At 58.7% G+C, this 13,311-nt stretch overlaps 1 protein-coding gene across 3 annotated transcripts in view; it reads left to right on the top strand.

Moving 5' to 3' along the window:
• Positions 1–9,465, top strand: part of NSMCE1 (NSE1 homolog, SMC5-SMC6 complex component) — a 35,441-nt gene extending 25,976 nt beyond the window's left edge. For all 3 annotated transcript variants that reach the window (XM_043455437.1, XM_043455438.1, XM_043455439.1), the window contains exons 3-8: positions 123–244; positions 1,255–1,332; positions 2,480–2,626; positions 7,467–7,583; positions 8,652–8,772; positions 9,249–9,465. In XM_043455437.1, the coding sequence (XP_043311372.1) occupies positions 123–244; positions 1,255–1,332; positions 2,480–2,626; positions 7,467–7,583; positions 8,652–8,772; positions 9,249–9,328 (665 nt within the window). In that variant the 3' untranslated portion in view covers positions 9,329–9,465. The remainder of the gene's footprint in view (positions 1–122; positions 245–1,254; positions 1,333–2,479; positions 2,627–7,466; positions 7,584–8,651; positions 8,773–9,248) is intronic.
• The last annotated feature ends 3,846 nt before the right edge of the window (positions 9,466–13,311 follow it).

Below are 13,311 nucleotides of genomic sequence, written 5' to 3'. Positions count from 1 at the left end.
GGCCCGGGCCTTCGCGCAGTTGTGGCTTTGCTGCTTTGTGTTCTGGTTGATGGCAGGTTGAAACAAGCTACACTTTTGATGCAGCACCCTTCGCTTTTTTTCTTTTGCCTGTTTATTTCCAGGTAATGCTACCGTAGAGAAGTTGGAGGACTTCATCAACAACATTAACAGTGTCTTGGAGTCCTTGTACATAGAGATAAAGAAAGGCGTCACGGAAGATGACGGGAGACCCATTTACGCACTGGTGAGAGCAGACAGAGCCCCCGGGTGGATATGTGGGGAACTGCAGTGGAGACAGCCTCTGCCCTCCTTCCTGGGGTGTAGATGAAGGTGCACCCGCCTCACCAAGGGCTTGGAGGGCGAACGACACTGGGCCTGGCCACCTCCCTGACCCAGTCCCGTCTCCACGCTCACTGCCGGCCCCCTGGTCTATAGTGTCCTCTGTAGCCATCAGGGCTGGGGGTAACAGAACCTGGGCCTGGCTCTCAACGCAGCGCTCGCTTTGTTGCCCCACATGGAATGCCCCCTCCACCCTGAGACTGGGCAGCATGCATTAGGTTTTATTTTGGTTGTTGCCAGGTCTCTGCAAGAAGTCACCCTAGATGAATGGACTATTAGGGGTAAAGGAGTAAAAATGCCTTTTCATTTTGAACAAGACATGGAAGCTTTGGAAAGAAAGAAACACGTGAGGTCACTAGGACTGAGACCTCGTTGGGACCTCCTGCTGTGTTCAGATTCTTTTTTTCACCCCTCCTGGCTTGTGAAATACAAGCACTCATCTTTGGGTAGGGAACTGCTTTAGGCCTTCAGAGACCAGGCTTATACCATCCAGGCCCACACAGAACGGGGCTATAGCCCAGGGTTTCCCAAACCCTGGTCCATGGAAGAAAGGGTCATGGAAATGTTGGGTTAAGTCGGTAAATCAGTTTTGTTTACTGCCAGAGTTCTCAGTGCCTTGTGCATTTGAAGCTCCGCTAGCATGCAGACAGGTTTACCGAATTTATCTGAGTTTGGAAGCTATCGCACAACCTTGGGAGTTCTGAAATCTCTGAAAATTAGATGTACTGACTGAGCTAAAGATGTAAGCCTGTAAAACTGGTTACAGATTTATCCTCGTGGCCCACAGTGCCTGGACAAAAGTGCTCCAGGACTGGTGAGGTGGGGAGCGGGAGGGGAGGGAGGAAGAGCCTGCAGGTGAATTAACTGTGATAAGTGAAGGGCGCAGCCCGACTCTCACGCTAACTTATTTTTTAGGTGAATCTTGCAACGACTTCAATTTCCAAAATGGCCTCAGATTTTGCAGAGAATGAGCTGGATCTCTTTAGAAAGGCTGTAAGTACAGCAACTCCCGTTGCCCATCAGCCAGGCTTCTTACAGAAAACTTCCGTCTTTCATCAGAAATGGAAACTTCAGTCTTACTGGGTCCCCCCTGCTGCCTGAGAAGGCCCTTTGCAGGGGCAGGTCACCAAGTGCCCCTCTCAGAATTCATAGCCGCCAGGTGATTGCTGGGGAGGTCACCACGGCCGCCTGGGAAAGAAGAGCTGGTCTGGGTTTGACTCCAACTGGTTGAATAACAGTGGACCTCCTGGGTGTGGGATGCAGGTGAGCGGGTGTTGCCGCTCGAGTCCCAGAGTTCAACAGCATCCCCGGGGAGCTTGCCAGAAAGGCTGAGCCTGTCTCCACCCAGACTGCTGAATACGAATTCTGAGAAGGTGCCCAGTGATCCATCTGTCCAGTCATTTGAGGGGTGCTGCTCTGCCCACCCGGCTTCGGAGCCGTTCACTCAGCCACCTTGCCACTCTGCCTGGGTGAGCACCTGGTGAGGATAGTGGTTCTCAGCCCTGGATGCCTGGCAGGAACTGAGGTCATGCAGTAACTGAGTACTGAGGACATTCTCGCCTCCCTCCAGGTCTGTCGAGTCCCAGTCTCTGAGGTCTGAGTCCTAGAATCACTGCTTCCTAAGCCGCCTCTGGGGCTCATTAGCAGCCAGGGTTGAGAATCGGATTCTAAGATGGTAAATACACGTCTGTGTGTGTGTGTGCATGTGCGCGCGCACAAGCAGCCTATCTTCCCGGTTCCTCTGCTCTGCTGTGGGCAGAAGTTCTAAGGCAGCTTCCAGCCGGCTTCTCCCAGTCCCAGTCCGCAGCAGCTCTGCGGCTCCCAAGTGTGCTCTCTTGCTGGGGCCACCCTGGCTCCTTCCCTTCCCGGTTCCAGCCTGCCCACTTCTGAGTAGGAGTGAAGTGATCCTTCTTGATTTGGGGGACATTAAGGTCCTTCATATGGAATGGTGTTGCAGGAGCAACTTGGGTCAAAACATATCTATGGCTTTTGATGCATATTGTTAAGCTGTTTTCCTGAAGAGTTGTACAATTCTGCCTGTGATATGAGTAGTTTCACTGCACCCCGCCAGAATTGGCATTATTGCTGAGGAGTTGTTTTCCCCAGTCTAATAGATGAACGTGGTACCTGTTTCTTCCAGTTGGAACTGATTATTGACTCAGACACTGGCTTTGCGTCTTCCACAAATATTTTGAACCTGGTTGATCAGCTTAAAGGCAAGAAGATGAGGAAGAAGGAAGCCGAGCACGTGCTGCAGAAGTTCGTACAGAACAAGTGGCTGATTGAGGTATTTCTCACTGTGGGTTTTCCAGCTTGGCTTACTTTTATAGTGAATCACACTGTTTCCTCCAAAATCGTATTGTATTTAATGGGTGTCTGTTGAGCTGAGCCCGTTCAGGTCCCTTATCTCAGCAGTCCCTGACCTCTTTGGCACCATGGACTGATTTCGTGGAAGACAATTTTTCCACAGACTGGGGAGGGGGGATGGTTTTGGGATGATTCAAGCGCATTGCATTGCATTGCATTCCATTCTCCAGGGGATCTTCCTGACCCAGGGATCGAACCTGGGTCTCCTGCACTGCAGGTGAATTCTTTACCATCTGAGCCCTGGGGAAGCCCATTGTGCATTTTTTCGGTAATATTATTACATCAGCTCCACATTCAGATTGTCAGGCATTAGATCCTGGAGGTCAGGAACCCCTACTGTCTGCATTGAGGCCCACAGTGACCCTGCGAGGAGGACCCTGTTTACTCACTTGACCTGGGTGGGAGGCCCAACTGGAAGTGGCAGAGCCAGGGTCTCAGGCAGATGTGTGGGCCCCGGACTCTGGTCCCCAAGCAGGCGGTGTAGTGTGGTCAGTAGGAGCATGGTGCTACTGTCGGATTCCACCGCAGGGGCCCCTGTGTTCCTCGTCTGTAAGAGGGGAGTGATAGCTCCATCTCCAAGTGAGTGAGGAGCAGGGTGAGGGGGTGGGGGTCAGGCCCCAGTGCCGGCACCCCCAGGAGTCAGTCACCGTCACTGTTGTCACTGTCATGTTCTCCAAGGCCAGTACTCTTGGGATTTTTTCACTTAGATGGTGGCCCTCAGAGAGCAAAGAGACGTGTCGACAAGCTTTTGGAGAGGAGCTGTAGCAATCTGTGAAAGGTTCGAGTTTCTAGACGCCCTGTGTCTATTTCTGTTGGCTGGAACAGTCAGACGTTTCAGTTCTTTTTCCACAAATGCACCACGGATTCCAAGAAACCCGAGCTGGCCAGGCTCCGTGCTGCCTTGCGCACCCCGGTCCTGCCCCTCTGGGCCTGTGTCTGGGCAAGACTGCTCAGAGGGGCCCTCAACTTCCTCACTTGGTGGTCAGACCTGTGGCTGGAGGCCGCTGCTGTGGTGACATGATGCTCACTTCCTTTTCGGGGAGAGCTCAGCTCTGGAGTTGCGGCAACCGTGCTCTGAGTTGTTGATCGTGGGGTGGGCCGCCCTGGCAGTCTGACCAGAAGCATACAGTTGCTGCGGGGCTTTCTGGACTGGAGGAAATGTCTGGAGAGGCCACAGTGGTTGAGGGCAGGGGTAGCGGGAGCCGCTAGTGGGGTCAGCGCCTCTGGGCACGTCTGCACATCGTGTGCTCGGGTGCTCACCCCCTGTGACCATGGGGAGCCCTTCGCTCTGTTCTGTAGCTGGACCCACTGCAGCTCCGTGGTCTGGGTGAAGTCCCCTACCCGGCAAGTGGCCAAGCCTTGTCCAGGCTCCAGCGAGTGTGACTGTAGGCCCCATCAGTTGCTTCGTCACAGTTTTTCTTCCTCTCTCAGGTGGATTTGGCAATACAGAATGTTTTCGGGAAGCTCAGGGGTCATAACCGACTGCACTCTGTCCTCCGGCCAAGCTTTCTAAGGGCAGGGACTGTGACCTCATCTTTGTACCTTGTCACTCCTGGAAGCGCTGCTTACTGAACCGTGGCTGGGCAGATAGTTGAAGTTCCAGAGGAACAGAGTGTATCTCACACTTACCCCCGAGATGATACAAGAACTCTTTGTAGGTTAGAAGGTACCGGCACTCATACAGTCTGTGTTGGTACGAACACTTGTCGTCTCCCCGGGGTCACCCTCTGCCGCCCGGTTACAGCCTCTGTGCCCGGCTTTGGGCCCGCGGGTGGCCATGCGGGTCCAGCGCACTTGGATGCTGTCACGCCACGGTGCAGGGCTGGGTGCCCGACTCTATCAGGACTGATGCTCTGCTGCCCAGAGCAGGGACGGCTGGAGGGAAGAACGCCTCTGGGGTCTGCTGGACTTGGCTTGGGCCTTGGCTCCTGTCCTCTCTGCTTCCTCCTTGGGGAAGTGGAGGTGCTGGTGCTGCCTTCCGGAGGCCTGGGGGTTCTGTGAGCACTGGCCTCCGAAGCCCCGTGGGTCTTGAGGGAGCGCCCCCCTCCCCCCTTGCTGACTGATCCCTTGGGCCTCACGTGGACGAAGGAACAGACCGGGGAGGGGGAGGGCGTGGTGGTGGGACACCCCAGGGTCCTCCTCTGGCCTGGCTGCTCCCTCTGGAGGCGGCGTCTCGCCTCTGAGCCCATTTCCCATCTGAAAGATGAGGACCGTGATGGCTGGCCGGTGTTTGTCCTGAGGGTGCAGTGCTCTCTAGGCTGATGAGCACGGGCGTGGCCATGTGTTCTGTGTCACTGTGAAGGACCAGCTGAGGGGCCGCGGGGCGAGGGCTGGCTGGCGCTCTGACCAGCCTTCCTGGAACAGCACCTTGACTGGAGGGACCATGTTTGAGTCCTCCTCGGCCTCTCGGAAGTGGGTCTTTCCTCAGAGGCCATGCTGGGGGGACGTGTCCCCCAGCAGCACTGTATTCGTTATGATGGGACCCCCTCCCGCCTCCCCCCTCCAGCACCGGGAGAGCCCTGCCCGGCGCCCTGTGCAAGGCTCCGCCTCGGCACGGAGCTGCTGAGGCAGCTATGCAGCCCCCTGGGGGCCCTGGGGTGGGGGGTGGTCAGGGTCAGTGGGCGAGGCTCTGAGATGGAGGTGGCCTCAGAGAAGTGTGGATCCTGGGAACCTGGGCGTCTGCCGGCAGCAGCACGTCTGCACAGCCTAGGGGCCGGTCCCCACCACAGGGCCCCAGCTCAGAGGGTGGTTGTCAGGCCTGGGAGGTCACTTGGGGTTGGATCTTCCTTGGAGCTCGAAGGCAGCCTGCCCCTCCTGGTGACAGAGGGCTGAGTGCTGTCATGAGCGATGAGCACGGGGCACTTTCAGGCAGGTGGTAGGCGTTTAAAAATGTGACTCAAGCCTGACTCTGAACTTCAGCTCCGGCCTTGGCATTCCTCCTTGGGATCAATGTGAGGGCTGTTATATACTCTGCCCTTAGATGTTTATCATGCCACGGCCGAGTGCTGGGCCACGCATCAGGTGCTGGGGACACAGGGTGAGCAAAACCAGGCCTGGCTCTCGGTCTGGGGAGAGAGCTGGCGGTCAGCCCCACTCTCGCTGAAGCAGAGTCACAGACAGAGAGGAAGCAGCGCTCACAGGGGACCTGCCCCCGGCGGAGGAAGTGGCACCCGCCGCAGGCTGGGGAGGAGGCAGCTGGTCGGGGTGGGGACGACGGTCTGGAGCAGAGGGAGCGGCCTGCCCCTGAGCGGGCGGGGTGGGCTCAGGAGCTGAGTGAGGCTGGGTGCTCTGGGGAGGGGGCACAAGGCGAGCCTGGAGGTGGGCAGAAAGGGGTTTAGTTCTTCAGCCCGAGAATGGCGGCACCTCACGGGGCTGGGCCTCCCAGAGGTCAGATCTCCGCAGAGGGTCAGAGGAGCACGCAGGGGAGGGTAGATGACAGTGGTGGCCATGGGGACAGCCTCGTTGTGGACGTGGAGCTTTTGAGAAGGTAGCGGCCACAGGCCCCAGGACAGCTGTGGGGCCCTGCCCTCTCATGCCCTGCTCCCCGGGGCGCGGAGCTCCTGTCCCCTCCCCGGCAGTCCGCGGTGTAGGACACCGGCGCCTTGTGCTGGCCTCCCTCCACTCGCGGGAGTCCTTGGGCTCTGTCCTGCCTGCTTGCCCTGCTCCCCACCGTCGTCGCTCCGGCTCTCTAACTGTGCGCCCATGTCCATCTCCTCCTGGGTGGTCACCTGCCCGACACTGGAGGCCCAGGACGAACGCACTTCCCTGGCCGGGTGACACAGCACCCTGGATGGAGGCGGGAGTCGGGGGAACGGGGTGTGGGGCGGGAGCGGCAGCCCCTCTTGTGTGACATGAGGTAGAGAAGCGGGCGCGGGGGGCTGAGCTCAGCCAGCAGCCGCAGGCTCCGTGGCGGCTTCTGCAAAGCTTGCCTGCCGGCCTCCCCCTCCTGCCCCACCCTTGTGTGCGCCTCTGCCCAGGACCCCCGGCACCCCCCCCCCCAGGGGTCCAGCACACGGTCGGGAAGTCCCCGTCCCAGCCCCTCAGGTGACTCGGACGCACAAACGGCCATGGGCTTCTGTGACACTGTCTCCAGCCAGGTCTCCCTCATCCTGCCTCTTGCTTGTGAGTTGGCCGTGGGGTCAGCCAAGTGTTTCAGCCATAGTTCTGGCTTTCCCATGGTTTGGGGTTACACGGCGTGTGGACTCTGTGTACGGGAGCCAGAAGGCCTCACCACGCCCCATGCCACTTGGTTTGGGGCCTCCCTGGACCACCTTCAGCATCGTCTGTGAAGTGGTGTGGGCGGATGTGATCTTGGATGGTCCAGGCGGAAGCTCCAGGCAGCGGTGCTGGGAGGCACTGCTGTGCTGCTCCCTGGCGGCGGGAGAGGAAGGAGCGGGAGCCTGGCTCGGGGCTGTGGGGTTCACTCTCTGGGGTCACGGCTCCCTTTCCCGGCCTCTGTCCTCATCCAGGGCTGCTGGGGGTGCCGGGGCAGCTCCAGGGTTCCCGTCTGTGAAGGCGCGAGGAAGGTGCTAAGGAAATGGGGGGCGGAGGTCCTCGCCTCGCTTTTCTTCCAGGTCTCACCTGAGTTTTCCCCACTTTAGGCTGTACAAGGGGTTGGTGTGAACGCCTGTGGGGCAAGGGGTGTGTGGACCTCTGCCCCTTTCCTGGCCTTGGGCCGTGGGAACAGAGGTACCTCCCGGGCGGGAAGTGGGCCAGGTGTGCCAGTTCATCAAAGAGGCCCCCGCCTTGCGTCCCCACAGAAGGAAGGGGAGTTCACTCTGCACGGCCGGGCCATCCTGGAGATGGAGCAGTACATCCGGGAGACGTACCCTGACGCCGTGAAGGTCTGCAACATCTGCCGCGGCCTGCTCATCCAGGTACCCGGGGCCAGGGGGGGGGCACTCTCCAGGACTCACTCAGGGCCCAGGCGTTTGACACGCCTGGAACCTCCCCGACGTGAGCAGACGATGGGTGTCTCCTCAGAAGCATCTGACGACAAGTGCGTGAGGGCCTGCCTCTCCCCCCTGGTCCTTCTGTTCTGTCCCAGGCTCTTTTTTTTCCCCCCAGAACGGCTCTCAGAAGTTTTCTGTGGGGCCCATATTATCTTGGCAGCAGCGCGCCACACATCTTTCTGTCCCAGCTACATATTCCTGTTGGCTGTCTGCCTCTGCCTACGTTGTATGGCTTCAGAGCAGAGCAGCTGGACCTCTGCTGGATGATTCTGTTTTTGTCTTTCTGCTTAAGATTTTTTAATGTGAACCATTTTAAAGGCCTTTATTGAATTTGTTACAGCATTGCTTCTGCTGCTTTATGTTTGGTTTCTCGGCAGTGAGGCACGCAGGGCATCAGCTCCTTGACGAGGGATCGCACCCGCACGCCCTGCGCTGGAAGGGCGAGTCTCAGCCACAGGAGCCCAGGGAAGCCCCTGTGTTTCTTCCTTTTTCAGTCTCTCTTTTTGCAGTTGTCACTTGCACCAGGCTGGGCCTCTTGGCACATCCATCCTTGGGCACCTGGTGGTTATTTTTCTTGGGTTGGAATCCCAAGAGTGGAATTTCTAGAACAGAGTGTGCATGCGGCTGTTTAAAGCTCTGTCCTACGTCGCTGAAGTGCCTTCTGAAAGTTGTGGTCGTCTTCATGCCCACCCCGGGACCCGCTCGTGCTCAGAGTCCAGGCTTGTGGGCAGCCTTGCTGCTCCAAGCGCCTGGCTGCCACCCACTCCGCCCTGCTTTGGCCTCCGGAGCCTTGAGTTTTTCTCTTTGCACTCACTTGTCAGCTTCTTTACTAAAACTCACTGCACTGAAGACTGAGGGGATGTTCTCATTATCAGTTTGGGGCCTGGAAGACAAAATAACCGAGCTGGTGGGATGCCTTCCTTGCAGTCTCCTGAAGGGTTATGAACACGGAGGTGTGTAGCGGGCTCTGAGGCCATCACCTCTTCATTTCAGGGTCAAAGCTGCGAGACGTGTGGAATCAGGATGCACTTACCTTGTGTGGCCAAGTACTTCCAGTCCAGCGCGGAGCCGCACTGCCCCCATTGCAACGACTACTGGCCCCACGAGGTGCCAGGTCTGTGTCCCTGAGCCGCTCGCTTTCTTCCTGGCCTGTGACAGAGCTGGGCTGGCAGGGCTGTGGGTATGCCAGAATGTCTGTGCCTGGCCCTGAGGGGGCACTGGTGTGGGGACTGGACAGGGCACCCCAACAGGGGCTCCATACTGAAGTATGGACTGTGTGCGGAACCCGGGCCCCGCATACTGAAGTACCTTCTGCAGTCAGTGTAGGCTGGCTTGCTTGCCGGCCTTGGTTCCGCAAGGCTCTCTGGAACCCAGCAGAAACCCTGAGACGTGAGGGGGTCTGGTGTAGTAGAGTCTCTCCCCTGCACCTGTCTCTGGAGGGGAGGTAAAAGCGCGTCCCCAGACTGGGGCTCATTCTGCCTTCCTGGAGGGTAACATGTTCCGTGGGACAGAGTCCTTGGCACAGGCTTGTGACTGGGGTCGTCCGCCAACCCTGCCACTCACAGTACCTTCTGGCTTTTCTGTGTACAGAGGTCTTCGACCCCGAGAAGGAGAGGGAGACTGGTATGTCCAGATCGAACAAAAGGTCCTTGCGGTCCCGGCAGCACTAGCCAGGCCGCCGCCTTCGGGGGAGTGACCGAGTGCTCCACTGGGAAGAGAGGCATCAGTTTCATGGTTCACGTGGATCACCTCTTTTTATCTTGTATGTTCGCTTGTTAACAGGTTTGAATAAACTTGCTCAGCAGCCTCTGTGGCCTCATCTGTGGTGGCACGCCCCTCTCCCGGTGCTTACTGAGAGCTGGGGGTCCGGGCTCAGGTCCAGGCCGAGGCTGGCCGAGCGCCTCCTGCCCAGCAGGCCCGAGGCCACTTGCTCAGGGCGGCCTTCAGGCCCCAGCGCTGGTCACTGGTCCTGTCCACACTGGCCAGCCCGACTTACTGGACATGCGGGAGCCTTGGCCTTGGACCCGCCCCACACCCTCCCTGGCCCAAATGCACCGGCCCGAACAGCTCGAGGCTGCGGGAGGGGCTGTGGCTGTGTGTCCTCACGGGGCTCTCTGCACTGCCTGCAGCTGCCCCAGGCTGGAGCCAGGAAGTCGGCCTGCATGCCTCCTTCCCCTGGGCCTCCTGCATCAAGCCTGCCACCAAGTCCCATGCAGGCCACCTGCCGGATGGCCCTCAGCCCCATGGCCACCACCCAGGCTGGGCCAGCTCCCCTCCTCTCCACACTGCTCCCGGCTTCTCCCCCAGGGTCACCCTCCCAAGGTGCCCACCACCCCTGCTGGAGCTGCTGATGCCTCCACTGCCCTGAGGCTTAGGCCGTGCAGTGGGGCCTCGTGTGTTTCTCTCTCTGCCTTCCCACTTTCCAGGGCGTGGCACTTCTCTGTCCTAAGTGGTCCCTCCGCCTGCCTGCTCTCCCCTCGCGTGTCCTGCCCTTGCCGACAGCACCTGTTCACCCTTTAGATCTTGGCGAGGCGGTCACTACCTCGACGCCCAGTTCCTGACCTGCTGCACATCCTCGACCATCACTTGCCACACTACTTTAATTCCCTGACTCACCTCCCTTCCACCCCAGTATCAGTCAGGACCTCTTCAGTCATGATAGAAAACCCAACTCAGACTGGCTGCAGCATGGAAGGCCAGAGGGGGGTCTCAAGAGGCTCAGTGGTTTCAGTGACGGCTCCACGCGTCTGCATTTCTGTCCCCACCCTGTTGTCACGAGTGTTGACCTCATGCTGGGGGTTAAACATGGTCTTCCAGCAAATACAGCCTCTTTCTTCATGGTAGCAAAATGGCTGCCACGCTTCCCGGACCCGCTCACCCAGTCCCCACCGTCAGGAGGAAGAGAGCAGGTCTCGCTTAGTGGCTCCCTCATCCCAGCAAACATCCAGTCTGCATACTTGTGGAAGTGGGGTGGGAGAGTCCAGGGGGCACTGGTGACCTAGGTCTCCCCTCAGCCACAGGAAGGAGCCCTCCTGAGCCACATGGCCGAGTGAGGAAGAAGTTGTTTCGGCAAATTGAATACGATGTTATGGGCAGAGAGGGAATGAGCTGTGGGCGCTGAAAGGGTGGGTTCTCCACCCGTGCAGGCAGGGACATTCTGCCCGATTTCACCTCCGTCGACAGGTATGGAGTGTGACCCAGGTCCAGGCTGGACCTTGGCCCGGCCTTCTGAGAGCAAATGCAAGTCTTCGTGAAGACCTGTAGGAGCCCCGACTAGTGTGGCGGGGGAGGTTGGGGTGTGTGCCAGGCACATCACAGAAACCATGCCTATCAGCCTACCCAGAAAAGGGATTTCTCTCAACGCTCTGAGGAAGCTCGCTGAGAGCACAGCAAGTCAGGAGAGCTGCCCCAGAAAAGACACTCCTGCGCTTGGGCGTTCTGGCTGGTGAGACCCCTTCCCTGGCCATGGTGGGCACCAAACAGCAGCTCCCACTGTTCCGTCCATCCTCCACCGCGCCCTCAAGATGCAGGTAGCCCCAGCCGCCGCACCCTCCAAGGCGGCACCCCTGGGGAGAGGGGGTCCTCCAGGGTGCTGTGCTAGGCAAGGGGCCAGGAGGCCGGGGGCCCGGAGCAGAGCAGCGCCCCGTGGCCTGCTGCCTGTCCGAGCAGGGGGCTGGGCAGTCGAGGAGGCAGGGTCGCGCCAAGCCCGTGCAGAGGAAGCTCTGAGCACCTGCTGCTGGGTGCCATCCTGCTGCCATCTCCCCTGCGTAGTCACCAGCGTGAACTTCCTGGGGACCCCGACCCCCAATTCACAGGCACTCAGGGCCCGTGTGATCCGTTCTGCCCACCCCCCAGCACAGCCTGTCCTCCCCCGCCCGGCGCTCCCGCTGGTGCCCTGACCATGTCACCCCAGGGATCACTGGACCAGGGACACTCACTGCTCATCGGGTCTCGAGCCTCCCCCTTCTGGCCCTCATCACAGGGCAGCTCCAGCAGACCTCGTCCCTCCCACCCTGGGACAGTCCAGGCCCTGCTGACGCCACACGCCCTCGCCAGCGCGGCGCGGGCCCCTTCCTTGCTCCCGAGGCCAAGGCGTTCCTGCCTCAGGGCTCCTGCACCTGCTGCGGGGCGCGCCTTCCTCGGGTCTCACTGTCAGTTCCGGATTCCAGGTCCGTCAGGCTTCTACTCAGATGTCTACTGTGACGTCCCCATCTGACAAGGGACATCTGCTCAGGTGGGCAGCCCTCGATATGTTCTAAAGAACATTTCCTCTAGTCCCTAACTTCAGAACCGGAACACAGATGACCTGCTTCTCGTCCGTCATCCGCGGCTCAGAGCAGGACTGGGCCGCCATGGGAGCTGGAGCTGGGGAGGGGCGAGGGCTCCATGGGCAGCTCCAGAGCAACAGCTCGTCTGCGGCCCGGCGGCCACGCTCCTCACTGGTGGTGAGCCTGCAGACATGGTGGCTTTCCTATTTTATGCCTCACTACCTTCGGTGGTGTTATTTACTATAAATTCTTCATATGAAAAATCAGGTAAATAACTATTGATATTGCCGGGTAGGGGAATAAACAACCTCATGAGCACCTGCTCAGAGCCCTTGGCTCCTTTCTAAATGGCTCTCTTATTTCCCCATCCATCAGGCCAGGCCCTGGCCTGGGCTCACTCACAGAATCAGCCCCTCCTCCCAGCCAAGAGGCAGCTTCCTCTAAGGCCTATTCTTAAGGTCTCTCCACTCAAAACTCTGAAGCCCCAAGACGTACATCAGTTCAGTTCAGTTCAGTTCAGTCGCGTCTGACTCTGCGACCCCATGAATCGCAGCACACCAGGCCTCCCTGTCTATCACCAACTCCCGGAGTTTACCCAAATCCATGCCCATTGAATCGGTGATGCCATCCAGCCATCTCATCCTCTGTCGTCCCCTTCTCCTCCTGCCCCCAATCCCTTCCAGCATCAGGGTCTTTTCCAATGAGTCAACTCTTCACATCAGGTGGCCAAAGTATTGGAGTTTCAGCTTCAACATCAGTCCTTCCAATTAACACCCAGGACTGACCTCCTTTAGGATGGACTGGTTGGATCTTGCAGTCCAAGGGACTCTCAAGAGTCTTCTCCAACACCACAGTTCAAAAGCATCGATTGTTTGGCACTCAGCTTTCTTCACCGTCCAACTCTCACATCCATACCTACATGGTGAGGTTCAAATTCCTTGGCCCTATTACAGAGGACATTAAGAGCTAGTTTGGCTGCCCATCAGTTCTTTCTATCCCCTCTTCTCCCAGTAACTGGAGGGGGGTTGAGGGAGGAGGCTTGTGAGACAGGTCTCACCAATCAGAGCGGCTACCCGGCATCCTGGCGTTGCCCCTGGGTGGGCCCAGGTCCCAGGCCCACCGGTCAGAACCCTCCCTGGGGTTTCTGAGCTGGGTCGAGGTACAGGGATCTGAAGTTGACCTGCTGGGGCCATCTCCCCCAGGGGAGAAAGCTACCCACCTGCAAGAGAGGAGGGACGGAAACCAAGGCCAGACCAGCAGACATGCGTGGCGGGGGAGGGAAGGCGGCCTGGTGGGTGGAGGTCTGGCCCCGGGCTTCCTCTTGCAGGTCTGTGATACCCCCGCCCCCGGCATGCTCACTTGGTCAAAACTCAAAACCAACCATG

Source organism: Cervus canadensis, chromosome 32, assembly GCF_019320065.1.
Source record: "Cervus canadensis isolate Bull #8, Minnesota chromosome 32, ASM1932006v1, whole genome shotgun sequence".
NCBI classification, from domain to species: Eukaryota; Metazoa; Chordata; class Mammalia; order Artiodactyla; family Cervidae; genus Cervus; species Cervus canadensis.
Note: the sequence above shows the minus strand (reverse complement) of the source record. Positions and strands in the feature narration are given on the sequence as shown.